Genomic DNA, 18,393 nt, shown 5'->3' with positions numbered 1-18,393 from the left:
TAGCATTAGCGGTGCAGCAACATCAGATCCATCCATCCGTCCAGTTCAGATCCAGATTCCGGCTCAGACCAGGAAAACTGAGACCTTCATGGATCTGTTGGTCTGCAGAAGGGGGCGGAGCCTGGAGGCTTCTATGTCACCGCTCAAAGCTTGATCAAAGGACGTTTTGTCATCCGCTCCTGATTCACAAGGATCTGAATAAAGAAAGGGTCAGGAAGGCCGATCCAAAGTCCAGCATCAGAAAAACACCACAAACATCATTTTCACGGGTCTTTGACTGCTTCATCTTCAAACTCAGGGAAGAATATTCTGGATGGCGCTGAAGCACCATCTCCACTCCACGAGAAGGTGCTGCTGACCCCCCAGTCCTGAAGGAGCAGCGGCGTGGGATTCGCCTTGTTGCTGCAGCCGCGTCATCTCAGGCAGCTGGAGGACGGCAGCAAACAGGAAGAGCTTCCCCGTGGCGTTTTTGCAGGAAATGCGATTCGTCTGGTGATGGTTGCTCTTCATCACACAGCTGTCTGAAACCTTTTCCTCTATTTTCAGAGCTTAGTGTTTTTTGATTCTCCTCAGTTCCCTCCAGAAAGATCTCAACCGATCCACTTCAGGATCCTGTCAGGAGGATCTTCCAGCCAGGCAGTGACAGCATCACTCAGACCCTCTGCAGCTTTGATCGGTCCTCAGCAGAGGCAGCAGAACCTGGGACAACATTCCAGAGTTACTGAACGTTTGAGTGACAGCAGCTAAACCCGGAGGTCTAAGAGCCCCAGACGGTTTGTGGAACCTAAGAAGAGATTTGATGTAGAACCTAAACGCATAGAACTGGATTCCAACTGGGATCCAGTGAAGAACCTGCAGGGATGTTGGATCTGCTGCTGGTTCAAAGACCTGCAGCAGACGGAGCCGCTCTAGTCAGCTTCGGCAGACCATAATAATCCAGAGGAGATGAAACCACGTTTCAGGCTCCCGTTGGTCCTCCACGGCGCCCAAACGCCTGCCGAGGTCATGGTTTCTGACTGACGCCGTCTTCATCTTCGGCAACAGCATCTTCATCGTTGCCTAATAATAATATTTGTATAGCACCTATTAAGATAAAAATCACAAAGTGCGTCACAATAAAACACAGTCAATTTAAAAAATGAAAGAAAATGCTATTTTAAAAAGAGGTTTTTAGCTGCTTCTTACAGAAAACACTGAGTCTGCAGATCTGAGGCTGAGAGGAAGGGAGTTCCAGAGGATGGAGCCACTGCTCCAAAGACTGTCACCTTTAGTCTGTAACCACCAGCAGACCCTGGTCACATGACCTCAGGGACCTGCTGGGAGTGGACGGCTGCAAAAGGTCTTTCTGTAGACCGGTGTTTGGTTATTAAGAGCTGTGGATGTTAAAACCAGGATTTTAAATGCAGTCGGTAGCGGATGGGGAGCCAGTGCAGCTGCATTAACAACAGAGAGACGCGTGAAAACGTAGATGAATTAGTCAAAAGCCTGGCAGCAGCGTTCTGGACATCCTGGAGCCGTTCTAGAGGTTTTTGCTCAATCATGTGAAGATGGAGTTGCAATAATCAGGACGAGACGATACAAAAGTGTGGATGAGAATCTCCATCTCAGAACACAATTGGACTCAGTTCAGCAATGTTTTTTAAATGATAAAAACAAGAACGTACAAGTGACCCGACATGAGAGTCAAGGGATAAAACCGGGTCTAGAGTGACCCCGAGGTTCCTGACAGACGGCTTGATAGAGGAAGCAAGTGGACCGAACCACTGGACTATCTGGAGGAGGCAGCTGTGAGGAGGACAGACTAGGACCTCAGTTTTAGCTTCATTTAGTCAGATATAAAATGAACAATAAAGGTCCCAAAACTGAGCCTTGTGGGACACCAGAGGTGAGGGATGCAGAAGAGGACTTAAACTTGGAAAATACAACAGAGAAAGATCTACCCGTCAGATAAGAGGAGGACCAGTTTAGAGCGGAACCAGATACCCCGACCCAGTTTTTCAGCCTGTCCAGGAGGACATAGTGGTCGACATGTTGAAGGCTGCTGTCAGGTCCAGCAGTAGCACAGAGCATTTTCCTGCATCACTCTGCAATGACAACCTCATTGATTTCTGAAGGCTAACTTCTGCTGAAAATCAAACCTGGTGAACAGGAAGCTCACGCAGAAGGTCATCTTGCTCCGCCCACTTCTGATCAACATTTACATTCAAGTTCTTCTGGGACGCTTGAAAGTCTGGCTCTGAGTTTCCGTTCTTGTTCCTGACGGAGTTCTCATTGAACTTGTGCTAAACATCCTGGTACTTTCTGATCCACCTGGCCAATGTCCTCACAGGTGTGTAGAAGTGTGTCTGTGTACAGAGAAATGGAATTGAATCCTAAAATCCTCTCAGAATTCCAGTAGTAGAAGGAGGACTTGAATGCAGCAGACGTGTAGAAAAACAGCCTCTTTATTGTTCATGATACAGTAGTCACTCATACTTAGCTGCCTAAAAGGTGGTCGTTTGTCATTTCAACTTTTGCTCCAACATTTCCATCAACAGCCTGGAAGAGCCGAGAAAAAACAAAGAACCAGGATGCTCCCGTCAGAACAAGATTTGGCAAACATGGAGGAGGAGGAGAAGGAGGAGGCAGAGGAGGAGGAAGAGGAGGAAGAGGAGGGGGAGGTTGGAGGAGTAAGATGAGGAGGAGGAGGAGAAGGAGGAGGCAGAAGAGGAGGAAGAGCAAGAGGAGGAAGAGGAGGGGGAGGTTGGAGGAGCAAGTGGAGGAGTAAGAGGAGGAGGAGGCAGAAGATGAGGAGGAAGAGGAGGAGGAGGGGGAGGAGGAGGAGGAGAAGGAGGAGGCAGAGGAGGAGGAGGAGCAAGAGGAGGAGGAGAAGGAAGAGGAGGAAGAAGAGGGGGAGGGGGAGGAGCAAGAGGAGGAGGAGGAGGGGGAGGTTGGAGGAGCAAGTGGAGGAGTAAGAGGAGGAGGAGGAGGCAGAGGATGAGGAGGAAGAGGAGGAGGAGGGGGAGGTTGGAGGAGCAAGTGGAGGAGTAAGAGGAGGAGGAGGAGGCAGAGGAGGAAGAGGAGGAGGAGGGGGAGGAGGAGGAGGAGAAGGAGGAGGCAGAGGAGGAGGAGGAGGAGAAGGAAGAGGAGGAAGAGGAGGGGGAGGAGGAGGAGGAGAAGGAAGAGGAGGAAGAGGAGGGGGAGGAGGAGGAGCAAGATGAGGAGGAGCAAGATGAGGAGGAGCAAGAGGAGGAAGAGGAAGAGGCGGGTCCAGTGCATCTTTGAATCCCTGCAGGACTTGACAGAGATCAGAAATGTCTGCCTGCTGCTCTGCAGGACAATAAAACAAACATTTCAACAAAAACAACAACAAACAAACAAATAGTGGCTGCTGTGCTGCATTCATGACACAGCGAGGATTTGCAGGCATTTCTGCAGTACAAGAAGTGCATGAATGCCCCCCCCCAAACCCTTAACAGCGTGACCTGACCCCCCCTACCCAAGGTTTGGGGGTCAGGAGAATGTAAACAAAAACAAAGATCCAGCAGCAGGTCAAAAGGTCAAAGCATGAGAGGCTCAAGGTAAGAAAAGATCATCAGTAAAACCAAAAACTGGAATGGGGGGGGCTCCACAGCCTGATGACATCACAGCGGACACGTTGGCGTCCAGGTGTGAAATCTGAGCCATCATGGGAAATGGCTCCGCCCCCTGCCTGCCGTCCCCCCCACAAGGATGGGCAGCATCACCCACCCCGGGAGTGTTGAGGCAGGAGTGGGCGGAGCCTCGTCTGTTAGCCGTGGGAGGGGGGGGGCAACAATAAATAAATAATCAAAAACAATCCTGAGAAAATGCGATCTGAACGTTGGATGACGACGATCGTCCATCGGACCGGCAGAACCAGCAGAACCAGATCGGGTGTCCCCCCCGCTGCAGCCCCTCCCCCACGAGTCCAGTTAGCTGTGAGTGGGAGGAGTTTCCTGTGAAGCTCCGTTTAAATAAACTAAACACATCTGTGACGCATCGTCGGTGCAGCTTCAGACCACAACAGCTAAATGATGATTGGCCAGCAGCAGGAAGAAGGGGCGGAGCCATGAAACTGCAGTATTTACACACGCCCTCCTGTCTGGAGGACAGGTATGTACACCTGCTCATGCAGCTGTAGTGTAAAAGGGGCGTGGCTTTGGCCCAAGTGTCAGGTAAACAGGGTTTTAGGTGTTTTTGAGGAGGGTCCCGTCCACAGGAGAGCTGATGTGGGGGGGGAAGGAGAGGAGCTGTGCGGCGTCGGCGGGGAGCAGCTGGCAGCAGCGCAGGTCCGCCGTACGCAGGGAGGGGCAGCGCCGCAGCAGCAGAACGCTCTGCTCCGTCAACTTGGAACAACCTGCAGCACACGGACATGGCAGTCAGCCGGGGAGGGGGGCGGGGGCGGGGGCACAGGTGAGCGCTTACCTCCCAGGCTGATGTGGGTCAGGCTGTCCCTGAGGGGGGACAGGGGGGAGGTGAGGGCCAGCACCGTCTGGTCAGTGATGTTGGCGCAGTGGCTCAGGTCCAGCTGCCTCAGCTGGGGGGTGTAGCGCACCAGGAGGCGGGACGAGGAGTCGCTCAGGTCCAATCCGGAGAGCCGCAGCTCCGACAGGTTCTGGAACCGCCCCGCCCTTCCCTCACCATGAGCTGAGCCAATCACAGAGCACAACGTCAGCAGCGGCCCCACCGACCGGCGGGTGGGCGGAGTCTCACCTGTCCTGGTGTCAGCAGGGGGCAGCAGCAGCTCCCGCAGGTGAGAGTCCTTCAGGTCCTCCACCCTGCTGAGGTCCAGGAGCTTCAGACAGGGACAGAGCGCCTGACACAGGGCGGACACGGCGGGCCAGGCGCAGCCCGACACGTTCAGCTCCTGGAGACCTGTGGGGAGCCGCAGAGGCCTCTTTAACCGTCAAGCTCGCTGTGTTGGCGGGAACCCCTCAGATGGTCGTCAGCGAAACCCCCCCGGGTGAGGAAAGTGACGGACACTCTGACGGAGCCGGTTCTGACCCGGTAAAGACCTCACCTTGTAACCGGTTAATGAGCCACATCAGCTGCTTCTTGGAGATGTTGGTATGACCCAGGTTCAGGGACACGGGCTGCCGGCGGATGATCCCACTCAGCATGGGGGGGGTGATGGAGCGCTGGCGGCTCAGGTCGATCTGGGTCCACAGCCTTTTGTCGCAGCACCTGGGGGGAGGGGGAGGCAGTGTAAAGCCCACCGACGTCACCGCGCCACCACAGCAGGAAGCTCCGCCCTCTGCTCTGATCCAGAAGATTGGAAGCTCTGACCGTTGGTAGGTGTGGTGTAGATCACAACCGTCCACAAGACAACCGCTGATACACGACGTTACACCACGTGGTGTAACGTTACCTGACCTTACACAACATTACACGACCTTACATGATGTTGCACGGCGTTAAACGACGTTACACAACGTTGTGTGTAATGTTACATGGCGTTACACGACGTTAGAAAACTTTGTGTAACGTGACACGACTTTACACGGCGTTAGACGACGTTACACTACGTTAGACAACTTTGTGTAACGTGACACGACTTTACACGGCGTTAAACGACGTTGCACAACGTTGCACAACGTTGTTTAAGGTTACACAACGTTGTGTGTAATGTTACATGGCGTTACACGACGTTAGAAAACTTTGTGTAACGTGACACGACTTTACACGGCGTTAGACGACGTTACACGACGTTAGAAAACTTTCTGTAACGTTACACGACGTTAGACAACTTTGTGTAACGTTACACGACGTTAGACAACTTTGTGTAACGTTACACGACCTTACACGACGTTACACGACCTTACACGACGTTAGAAAACTTTGTGTAACGTGACACGACTTTACACGGCGTTAGACGACGTTACACGACCTTACACGACGTTACACGACCTTACACGACGTTAGACAACTTTGTGTAACGTTACACGACCTTAGACGACGTTACACGACCTTATGCAACGTTGCGCGACTTTACACGACGTTAGACAACTTTGTGTAACGTTACACGACCTTAAACGACGTTACACGACCTTACACGACGTTAGACAACTTTGTGTAACGTTACACGACCTTAGACGACGTTACACGACCTTATGCAACGTTGCGCGACTTTACACGACGTTAGACAACTCTGTGTAACGTTACACGACCTTAAACGACGTTACACGACCTTACACGACGTTAGACAACTTTGTGTAACGTTACACGACCTTAGACGACGTTACACGACCTTATGCAACGTTGCGCGACTTTACACGACGTTAGACAACTTTGTGTAACGTTACACGACGTTACGCGACTTTACAGGACCTTACACGACGTTACAGGGCGTATGCCTCCATGTCCTGCGTCTCAGCTATACAAATGTCAGACATTGGAAACAGGCCGGTTCCTACAGAACTACTGGACCATCCTGCTCACATGGTCACCAAGCATGTGAGGACGTGCACGTGAATGTAGGGCGTGCATGTGTGCACACACATATAGTATGAGGACTTGTGTGGACGTCCCTGTGTGCGTGCACGTGTAAGGATGTGAGTGTGTGTGTATCCAGGCGCACTAACCAGCGGCTCCAGGTGCGGCACACTCTCATGCACACGCACAGCTCCGTTTGGCTCAGGTAGGTGAAGACTCGCAGCCACACGTCCCGCGTGATGACGTGGGCGGAGCCACAGTCCAGGGGGAGGCAGCTGGGCTCGGGGCAGGCCGGGGGGGGGCGCACCAGGTGCCTTTCCATCTGGATTGGCCGTGGTGGCGAGGGCACGGCGGGCGGACTGCGCTTCATCATCTGTGAGCGTGGCGCCAGGCGTGACGGCTGCGAGCAGGGCGACGCCGCCATCGCCGACATGATGAGGCCGCTGCCCAAAGCCCCCGCCCCATTCGAGGAGGGGATGGAGGCGCTGTTCTTAGAAACCAAGTTTCTGTTGTTGCTCCGGATTTTGATGCTGCGGCTCCCCTTAGCTCCGCCTCCTCCTGCATGTCTGTGATTGGTCAGAGCTCCGCTGGCATTTTCTTTTTCCCCACCCTCCTTCCCCCCTCCCCCTCGAGTCCGTGCGTTTCGGGCTTCCTGTCCGTTGCTCCGCGGCTTCGCCATGAAGCCGTCATGCTTGGAGGATAGAGGCTGCTGATTGGAGGAGAGTGGTGAAGGAGGGGGGAAGGAGGAGGAGTTTTTTCTCACCCTCTCAGAGGTGGGCGGGTCTTCCTCCTCTTCCTCCATCATCCCTGATTTCCGCCCACGTGAAGGCACCTCACCGCCCCCTCTCCTCCGGGCTTTGTCCCCGCCCCCATCTGCTGGCTCCTCCTCCCTTTCGTCATCCTCCCCTCTTCCCGCCTCACCTTCAGACTCCTCACTGGCGCTGAAGCCCAGTTCTGCCAGGCGCCGGTCGCGCTCGGCGCGGCCCCGGTCTCTCTCTGCTCGCCCCGCGTTACTGCCGCTAAAGACGGTGGAGGGCGGGATCGGAGAGGCGGATGACGGCGAAGAACCGCCCCCCTGCTCTCCCCTCAGGGAAATGTCTGAGTCGGACTCCGAGTCGGACTCGGAGCTGGAGGAGGAGGAGGAGGAGGATTCGGGACGGCGCTCCAGCAGACACATCCTCTTGAAGCGCTCCAGCTTTTCGCGGTGATAGGAGCGCTGGTCGGCGCTGGATGTCCCCGCCCCCCCTGTCTGAGAGGAGGAGCTAGAAGACCCCGGGACTCCTCCAGAAGATCCCGCAGGAGACAAGAGGAGCCCGTTGGACTCCCCAGGCTCGTGTTTGGGCTTCTGCAGAGAAACAGCAAGACTGTCAGAGAGGAGGACTGTGTTCTTCAGGACCTGCAGCTAGAACCCAGCTAGAACCCCACTGCAGGCTGAGAACCTGTTCTGATCTTTTTTTTTTTGTGGGGGGGGGGGGGGGGGGTACCTTTTTCAGACGTTTTTCGTGTCCACCTTTCATCTGCAGAGAACAGACAGAACCGTGAGAACCTCACTGTTAAACACGGGTCACTGCATCATTTGGGGGGGGGGGGGGGGGGTCTGCATTAAGAAATGGGTGGAACGTGTCTGTGGGGGGAGGGATGGGGAGGAACAGGTTCAGGTGACCTTCTTCTTAGGACCGCTGTCCGGCTGCTGCTCCTTCTTCCTCTTGTGGCCCCCTTCAGCCCTCCCCCCCTCTTCTGGTGAGAGGGGGGTTTTCTTTTTGGGGGGAGGGTCATCGGTGAGTTTCCATCGACCCACCTCGCCGTTATCCATCCTGCGCTTCCCCGACCCGTCGGCCTGGTCCTGGAAGGAGGGGAGAGTTAGAGTCTGTAGACACACACACACACCCACACACACAACACAACACAACCACACACACACACAACAACACACACACACACAACACACACACACAACACAACACCACACACACACAACACGACACCACACACACACACAACAACACACACAACACAACACCACACACACACACACACAACCACACACACAACACAACACAACCACACACAACACAACACCACACACACACACAACACACACACACAACACAACACCACACACACACAACACAACACCACACACACACACAACAACACACACAACACAACACCACACACAACACCACACACACACACACGCAACCACACACACAACACAACACAACCACACACAACACCACACACACACACAACAACACACACACACAACACAACACCACACACACACACAACAACACACACAACACAACACCACACACACACAACACAACACAACCACACACAACACAACACACACACACAACACAACACCACACACACACACGCAACCACACAACTATGCACACACACAACACCACACACACACACACAACTACGCACACACACACACAACTACGCACACACACAACCACACACACAACCACAACACCACACACACACACACACAACTATGCACACACACAACCACACACACACAAACACAACCAAACACACCACCACAACAACACACACACGACCACACACACACACAACACCACACACACAACACCACACACACACACACAACCACAACACACACAACCACACACACACACAACACCACACACTTAAAACTACGCACACACACACACACAACTACGCACACACACACACACACAACTACGCACACACACTACACCACACACACAACCACACACAAACACACAACACCACACACCCAACACCACACACACACACAACCACACACAAACACAAACACACACACAAACACAACCGCAACCACATACACAATCACACACACCACACACAACTACGCACACACACAACCACAACCACACACAAACACACACAACACCACACACACACAACACCACACACACACAACCAAAACAACACACACCACACACACACACACAACACCACACACACACACACACAACACCACACACACACACACACAACCACACACACACACCACCACACGTGAATCCCGTTTTTTGGAGTGTGGGACTTTGTTGGGGAAACACACACATGAACACGAACACGGAAGCTCCAGTCGGGATTTGAACCAGAACCGTCTTACCATGAGTGCTAACCACTCCACCATGCTGTCAGAACCCTTCTGGGTGAAGACGGTATGAAAGGACATGTTCTGACTCACGTGGACAGAGGAACCATGTGGTTCTGCCCTCACCTTGCTGGTTTTGCCCTCCTTGTGGCATTTGGGACACTCCCAGCAGTTGGGAATCTCATCGTTGATGATGCCTTCAGCTTTGCCCATCTGAGGAGAACACAGAGCATCTGAGACCAGGACGTGCAGCCCCCACCAGATCACAGAACATTTACTCCCCCCCCAGATGGCGCGGGTTTGGAGCGGGAGACCACCACCCAGACCCTCTCAGAGTGGACGTGTTCACGCCAACGCCATTTGGCCGTAGATCTGTCTCTGCCGTCTCTCATTGGCCACACGGTGAACGTGTTCATAAACCACACGCAGCGGCCACAAGTCGCCGTCTCTGACATCATGACATCATTCAGAGACGTCGGCGGTGAGCAGCGATTGGTCGGAGTCATCGTTTCTATGGCACCAATCAGCTGGTTAGAAGACCACACCCCTAACACTTGAAAGTGGGCTACACATTATCTGTCAATCAAATGTTTAAATGTTGGAGCCAGCAGGCTCCGCCTACTTTTACTGATGTATCTGATTGGTCAGAACTTGAATAATTTAAATAACTACAGAAAAAAAGAGGATTATAATAAAGATGTTAGCAAAGGTATCAGATCCAGAACGGTTCTCCTGACTAATAGAAAACCAGCTTCTCTATAGAAATCTGTGGGATTTTACTTCCTGTTTGAAACACCAGGGGGGCGGGGCCACTCAGTCAGTGGTGTGAACGCTGCAGCACAGCCCTCTGACTGACCTTCAGGCAGCTGGGATGGATGATCTCGTTGCAGATGGTGCACTCCATCAGGCACAGGCTGAACTTCTCCTCCTCCGAGTCCACCGTGTCCTCTTTTCCCGCCTCTCCACACGCAGAGCACACGGCCGTGTGCGGCAGCACGGGCTGTAAACACAGGTGAGCGCACAGGTGAGCTTCACAGCAGCTTCTCTTCTTTCAGGTCAGAGAAGAAGAAAAGAGGTCAGAGGTCAGGCTGAGCATGTTTGGAGGCTAAGAGGCTTTAGAGCAGAAACATGGATGAAGCCGTTTCCTGCCCATCCATCCTCCCAGCATCAGGACCACGTGGTCTTTCTCTGGGATGAAGGATGGGGGTTTGGAAAGGACAGGCGTCCCTCTGTAGTGACAGCCCATAATAATCTGTGTCAGAATCATCTCACTCTTCCAGCCTCGTCTGCTGCTTCCCCCAACCCCATGTGAAATACCACACCCGATGGGGGAGAAAAGTCAGCTTCGTCACACTGTTACCATGGAAACCCAACACTACAGACCGGTTCTTTGAAATGGACCAAAGCCCCAGATCAACACGGAGCATCTTTGAGGATTTAGGGAAGATCTCAGAAGGCAACAACATCTCCCCATGACACCGGACCGTGTCTGTCCTGGTTCTTCTCTACCTCAGTGCTGATTGGACCTCATTGTCCAGAACATTCTATTACAGAGACTGGAACATGTCTTCAGTGCTACCGGAACTTCAGTCACATTTATCTGATGGGTCACAGTTCAAGGAGGGGGAAATGTGTTCCCCCTCCTCACGGTGTTCCACAGGGCTCTGTGGTTGGTCCCGTCCTGTTTAGTCTGAACGGGCTTCACTGGGTTACACCAACAGGCAGCAGAACATTCGTGTCCGTTATTATGCTGATGATACTCAGCTATACATGTTAGACCAGCAGAGCGTTTATCAGAGCTGAAACATGTCTGGTAGATCTACAGACTCCCAGAATTTCCAATGTTCTTTTCTAACACTCAGATGAAACAGAGCTCGATGTTCTTGGACCCGAGCTCTATTTTACACTTAGCTGGATCAGCTTAGAACCACACCGGACAACGTCACCTTGGGTATCCAGTTCTACTGGTCCAGCTGATCCTTAACTAGAGTGTACATGTTCAAAAGGTTTTTTTATCTCTGGAAATATTCTGATAAATCAGGAACATCCGGTCCTGGAATGACAGTTCATAAATAGCATAAATAATAACGGTTCAGATAGTACGACTCAAATGGACTGAACTGGACATTTGATGGCTCCGGCACTCTTTGTGCGCGTCCTGACATGACCTGGGTTTTACTTCCTGTTGGTTTCGTGTCCTGTTCTCTGATAATCGAGTCCTGAACCGTGCTGTGGTCTGTTTTCAGGGTTAGGGTTGTCTACAGCGACTGTCTACAGGAAAAGAGAGCGCTTGGCGGTTTGACTGTGCCAACATACTAGCAAAGCATTGTGGGACTTGTAGTATTAGCGGTACCGTATATACCGCGGCCCAGCTCTCATGCACTTTTGGAACAATCTCACGGGCCGATTATAATTACCCAGCAGGCCTGACTTTGACCCATGTGTTCTGGATTATCGGGGCAAACGTGTCCCGACAAAGAAAAAAGCTGTACGGCCATTTTACCCGCGGTTTCAGTGGAATTCTCCCCTGTTGCCCGGGTCAGGACCATCACAGACCACCACAGACCACCACAGACCACCACAGACTGCAGACTCACCGCCGTGCACTGTCTCAGGAGGCAGGACTGCTTCATCCGGCCCGGTCCTCCGAACTTCTTCATGTCCTTGCAGAAGTGACACTCCCCACACTCGGTCCTCATGCAGGCCTGGCAGCGCCGGCACCGCGTCCGCCTGCGCCTCGCGCCGCTAGCAGCTCCGCTCAGCGCCTTACTGCCCGACATCTCTGGAGAAGTCAACTGCAGCAGAGAAGATGAACCACAAGCTTCAGGGAAGAGACACCCGGCTGAGCGGCATCAGGCCAGGAGCTTCTCCTCGTCATCAGTCACTCCCGTTAATGCAAAAATGTCCATTTGGTCCAGAACCCAGGAGAACCGCACAGTTCTACTTCAGCGTTTATACAGATAAACCGTCAAGCATTCAAATGTCGTTTTTAAGAAATAAGAACAGACTTTTGCTTTTCTATATTTAAGAGCTTCTTTTATTTTGACAGCATCACAAACAAGTTCCTTTCCAAATAAAATCCAACCTGTGTCAAATGTGCTGCAGATCTACTGAATTCCAACCAAAGGTGGAGTTTTTCTACTTTACTACTGCATGGAAACAACACTAGAGTAGAATCCAGACACTGAGATCTCTACATGTAAATGCAGATCTATGTTTCAAGATGGTTGTCTCTGAAACGCTGAGGTTCAGGTCCAAAGACGAGCTTGAAGCTGAATAATAAACATCTGACAGCAGATTCAAGCTTTGACCAACATTTGGCTCCTTTGTTGTCAATGAAGGACTCCAAAGAAATGAACCAAACTAGAACCTCACAGAACCTTTCCTCAGAGCCAGAGATCCACTTTCAGGAAAGGAGCCGCAAAGTTCTGACGTTTGGGGAAACGTCGTCTTTATGACAGAGTCTGACACGTTCTCACACGTTCTACTCTGACGTTCTCACACGTTCTATTCTGACGTTCTCACACGTTCTACTCTGACGTTCTCACACATTCTTCAACATTCTACTCTGATGTTCTCACACGTTCTACTCTGACGTTCTCACACGTTCTCACACGTTCTTCAACATTCTATTCTGACGTTCTCACACGTTCTCACACGTTCTTCAACATTCTACTCTGACGTTCTTCAACATTCTACTCTGACATTCTTCAACATTCTACTCTGACGTTCTTCAACATTCTACTCTGATGTTCTCACACGTTCTACTCTGACGTTCTCACACGTTCTTCAACATTCTATTCTGACATTCTCCCACGTTCTCACACGTTCTTCAACATTCTACTCTGACGTTCTTCAACTTTCTACTCTGACATTCTTCAACTTTCTACTCTGACATTCTTCAACATTCTACTCTGATGTTCTCACACGTTCTACTCTGACGTTCTCACACGTTCTCACACGTTCTTCAACATTCTACTCTGACGTTCTCACACGTTGTCACACGTTCTTCAACATTCTACTCTGACGTTCTCACACATTCTTCAACATTCTACTCTGATGTTCTCACACATTCTACTCTGACGTTCTCACACGTTCTCACACGTTCTTCAACATTCTACTCTGACGTTCTCACACGTTGTCACACGTTCTTCAACATTCTACTCTGACGTTTTCACACATTCTTCAACATTCTACTCTGATGTTCTCACACGTTCTCACACGTTCTTCAACATTCTATTCTGACGTTCTCACACGTTCTTCAACATTCTACTCTGACGTTCTTCAACATTCTACTCTGACGTTCTTCAACGTTCTACTCTGACGTTCTCACTCATTCTTCAACGTTTTACTCTGACATTCTTCAACGTTCTTATCTGACGTTCTCACACATTCTTCAACATTCTTATCTGACGTTCTCACACATTCTTCAACATTCTACTCTGACGTTCTTCAACGTTCTACTCTGATGTTCTCACACGTTCTACTCTGACGTTCTCACACGTTCTCACACGTTCTTCAACATTCTACTCTGACGTTCTCACACATTCTTCAACATTCTACTCTGATGTTCTCACACGTTCTACTCTGACGTTCTCACACGTTATCACACGTTCTTCAACATTCTACTCTGACGTTCTCACACGTTGTCACACGTTCTTCAACATTCTACTCTGACGTTCTCACACATTCTTCAACATTCTACTCTGATGTTCTCACACGTTCTCACACGTTCTTCAACATTCTATTCTGACGTTCTCACACGTTCTTCAACATTCTACTCTGACGTTCTTCAACATTCTACTCTGACGTTCTTCAACGTTCTACTCTGACGTTCTCACTCGTTCTTCAACGTTTTACTCTGACATTCTTCAACGTTCTTATCTGACGTTCTCACACATTCTTCAACATTCTTATCTGACGTTCTCACACATTCTTCAACATTCTACTCTGATGTTCTCACACGTTCTACTCTGACGTTCTCACACGTTCTTCAACATTCTACTCTGACGTTCTCACACGTTCTCACACGTTCTTCAACATTCTACTCTGACGTTCTCACACATTCTTCAACATTCTACTCTGATGTTATCACACGTTCTACTCTGACGTTCTCACACGTTCTTCAACATTCTACTCTGACGTTCTCACACATTCTTCAACATTCTACTCTGATGTTCTCACACGTTCTACTCTGACGTTCTCACACGTTCTTCAACATTCTATTCTGACGTTCTCACACGTTCTTCAACATTCTACTCTGACGTTCTTCAACATTCTACTCTGACGTTCTTCAACATTCTACTCTGACGTTCTTCAACATTCTACTCTGATGTTCTCACACGTTCTACTCTGACGTTCTCACACGTTCTTCAACATTCTATTCTGACATTCTCACACGTTCTTCAACATTCTACTCTGACGTTCTTCAACTTTCTACTCTGACATTCTTCAACTTTCTACTCTGACATTCTTCAACATTCTACTCTGATGTTCTCACACGTTCTACTCTGACGTTCTCACACGTTCTCACACGTTCTTCAACATTCTACTCTGACGTTCTCACACGTTGTCACACGTTCTTCAACATTCTACTCTGACGTTCTCACACATTCTTCAACATTCTACTCTGATGTTCTCACACATTCTACTCTGACGTTCTCACACGTTCTCACACGTTCTTCAACATTCTACTCTGACGTTCTCACACGTTGTCACACGTTCTTCAACATTCTACTCTGACGTTCTCACACATTCTTCAACATTCTACTCTGATGTTCTCACACGTTCTCACACGTTCTTCAACATTCTATTCTGACGTTCTCACACGTTCTTCAACATTCTACTCTGACGTTCTTCAACATTCTACTCTGACGTTCTTCAACGTTCTACTCTGACGTTCTCACTCGTTCTTCAACGTTTTACTCTGACATTCTTCAACGTTCTTATCTGACGTTCTCACACATTCTTCAACATTCTTATCTGACGTTCTCACACATTCTTCAACATTCTACTCTGACGTTCTTCAACGTTCTACTCTGATGTTCTCACACGTTCTACTCTGACGTTCTCACACGTTCTTCAACATTCTACTCTGACGTTCTCACACGTTCTTCAACATTCTACTCTGACGTTCTCACACGTTGTCACACGTTCTTCAACATTCTACTCTGACGTTCTCACACATTCTTCAACATTCTACTCTGATGTTCTCACACGTTCTCACACGTTCTTCAACATTCTATTCTGACGTTCTCACACGTTCTTCAACATTCTACTCTGACGTTCTTCAACATTCTACTCTGACGTTCTTCAACGTTCTACTCTGACGTTCTCACTCGTTCTTCAACGTTTTACTCTGACATTCTTCAACGTTCTTATCTGACGTTCTCACACATTCTTCAACATTCTTATCTGACGTTCTCACACATTCTTCAACATTCTACTCTGACGTTCTTCAACATTCTACTCTGACGTTCTCACACATTCTTCAACATTCTACTCTGATGTTCTCACACGTTCTACTCTGACGTTCTCACACGTTCTCACACGTTCTTCAACATTCTACTCTGACGTTCTCACACGTTGTCACACGTTCTTCAACATTCTACTCTGACGTTCTCACACATTCTTCAACATTCTACTCTGATGTTCTCACACGTTCTCAGACGTTCTTCAACATTCTATTCTGACGTTCTCACACGTTCTTCAACGTTTTACTCTGACATTCTTCAACGTTCTTATCTGACGTTCTCACACATTCTTCAACATTCTTATCTGACGTTCTCACACATTCTTCAACATTCTACTCTGATGTTCTCACACGTTCTACTCTGACGTTCTCACACGTTCTCACACGTTCTTCAACATTCTACTCTGACGTTCTCACACATTCTTCAACATTCTACTCTGATGTTCTCACACGTTCTACTCTGAAGTTCTCACACGTTCTCACACGTTCTTCAACATTCTACTCTGACGTTCTCACACGTTGTCACACGTTCTTCAACATTCTACTCTGACGTTCTCACACATTCTTCAACATTCTACTCTGATGTTCTCACACGTTCTCACACGTTCTTCAACATTCTATTCTGACGTTCTCACACGTTCTTCAACGTTTTACTCTGACATTCTTCAACGTTCTTATCTGACGTTCTCACACATTCTTCAACATTCTTATCTGACGTTCTCACACATTCTTCAACATTCTACTCTGATGTTCTCACACGTTCTACTCTGACGTTCTCACACGTTCTCACACGTTCTTCAACATTCTACTCTGACGTTCTCACACATTCTACTCTGACGTTCTCACACGTTCTCACACGTTCTTCAACATTCTACTCTGACGTTCTTCAACATTCTACTCTGACGTTCTTCAACATTCTACTCTGACGTTCTTCAACATTCTACTCTGACGTTCTTCAACGTTCTACTCTGACGTTCTCACTCGTTCCTGACTCACATCCAGTCATCTGGGTTCTTGACTCTGTCTGAATCCTGAAGGGGGACTTCTGGTTCCAGGAAACAAATAGAATTCATCCTCATCATCCTCATCCTCCTCATCTGTAAACGTCTACAGAGTTTAACCTACAGCTGATCTGAAGCCGCTCCTGGAGCTCAGGTGGACCGCTCCGGGGGCTGCAGGTGGACCGTACCACCCAGTCCTCCTGCAGAACCTGAAGAATCAGCAGGTCTGGACCTGAGCTTCTGCCCTGGTCTCAGCTGCAGGCCCAGAAGATTCTGCTGTGGTCTGTGGGTCAGGGACTGCTCACCTGGGGGCGGGGCTTGGTATCATACAGGTGAGCATAAGTGCGCAGATGCAGCGGCTAAAGGCCAACAGTAAGCAGGTCGGTGCGTGAGAGCGCGGACCCCTGCAGCCGTTCTACGCCACTAGTTCTGGTAATCTGCCCATCACGCACCTGTGATGACCCTCCGCCCCCACCCCTCACTTCACCTGATCACGAGGGAAAGGCATGCTAATGCGCTAGCAGGTTAGCAGGCTGTCTGCCCCCCCGCGGCTGCTCCCCCTGGTACCGGGTGCAGAAGCCCCGGAGGGACCGGGACAGATGGACCCCCCCTCCCTCTCCCTCAAACACACACGCACGCACGCACGCACGCGAACGGTCTCTCACCTGTTCGTTGGGGCGCGCATGCTCGTCTGTGGCTCATCAGAATGGACGGTAGCCTCGTTAGCTCCGGTTAGCCCCGTTAGCTCCGCCGCTTCCTTATCACACCCCCCCGCACACCTCTCTGCCGCGGCGGCCCCGGAGCCCTCACGCGCGACCCATCCTCCCCGCCTCAGAGACGCACGCGGGACCCAAACATCGATCTGAAACTGATCGATATCGATCAGGTGATCAGGCCTCGGATGGATGCGCGTGCACTCCGCCTCTCTCTCTGCAGCGTGGATCTATCTCTCTCTACCCGCAGCTTACGCCTTCTTCTCCGCGTGTCCTTCCCCGCAATCACGCAGGCGCCGCTCCTTTCGCTCCCGCACAAACCCCCGCAGCCAGGAGCCGCTGGCGTGAGCGCTGTGCGCGGCTATTGTTCTCGCGCCTAGTGTTGGCGTGAGAAGCGTGATCCGGAGCCCGCGCGCCGCCCTGACACGTTTAACCTCCGCACTGATTACATCACGCAGGTGACCGCACACGCCGCCTCAGAGTGGGAGGGAGACGCAACAGCAAAATAAATAAATAAATGAAGTAAATAAAAATGGGGAGCGACAGCATGTACGCCCCACCTCTGTTGGTGACGTCACAACAGGGAAGTGGGTGGAAAAGGGCATTATGGGAAATATCAATTCACTGTTGCACGAATTTAACAGCAAT

General features: G+C 50.5%; 1 protein-coding gene across 1 annotated transcript; it reads right to left on the bottom strand.

Moving 5' to 3' along the window:
- Nucleotides 1–2,426: 2,426 nt before the first annotated feature.
- fbxl19 (F-box and leucine rich repeat protein 19) lies at nucleotides 2,427–18,334 on the bottom strand. Its single transcript, XM_023957168.2, has 11 exons — nucleotides 17,698–18,334; nucleotides 12,157–12,354; nucleotides 10,416–10,559; nucleotides 9,686–9,772; nucleotides 8,096–8,275; nucleotides 7,917–7,949; nucleotides 6,582–7,777; nucleotides 5,021–5,184; nucleotides 4,714–4,875; nucleotides 4,426–4,647; nucleotides 2,427–4,357 (listed from the first exon to the last, which is right to left on the bottom strand). The coding sequence occupies exons 2-11, from the start codon at nucleotides 12,337–12,339 to the stop codon at nucleotides 4,188–4,190; spliced, it is 2,541 nt and encodes an 846-aa protein (XP_023812936.1). The 5' UTR covers nucleotides 12,340–12,354; nucleotides 17,698–18,334; the 3' UTR covers nucleotides 2,427–4,187.
- Nucleotides 18,335–18,393: the final 59 nt, after the last annotated feature.

Source organism: Oryzias latipes, chromosome 8 (genome assembly GCF_053564925.1).
Source record: "Oryzias latipes strain Hd-rR chromosome 8, Olatipes_Hd-rR_3.1".
NCBI classification, from domain to species: Eukaryota; Metazoa; Chordata; class Actinopteri; order Beloniformes; family Adrianichthyidae; genus Oryzias; species Oryzias latipes.
The sequence above is the reverse complement of the archived record's forward strand: the minus strand, read 5'-3'. Positions and strand labels throughout refer to the sequence as shown.

Bases quoted from the DNA above. Each gene is read 5' to 3' on its own strand.
- fbxl19 (XM_023957168.2), bottom strand. From the start codon at position 12,339: ATGTCGGGCAGTAAGGCGCTGAGCGGAGCTGCTAGCGGCGCGAGGCGC. The intron at 10,560-12,156 runs GTGAGTCTGCAG...CTGTGTTTACAG, and splicing joins TCCTGAGACAGTGCACGGCG to CCCGTGCTGCCGCACACGGC. The intron at 5,185-6,581 runs GTTAGTGCGCCT...CCCTCCCCCCAG, and splicing joins TGCCGCACCTGGAGCCGCTG to GTGCTGCGACAAAAGGCTGT.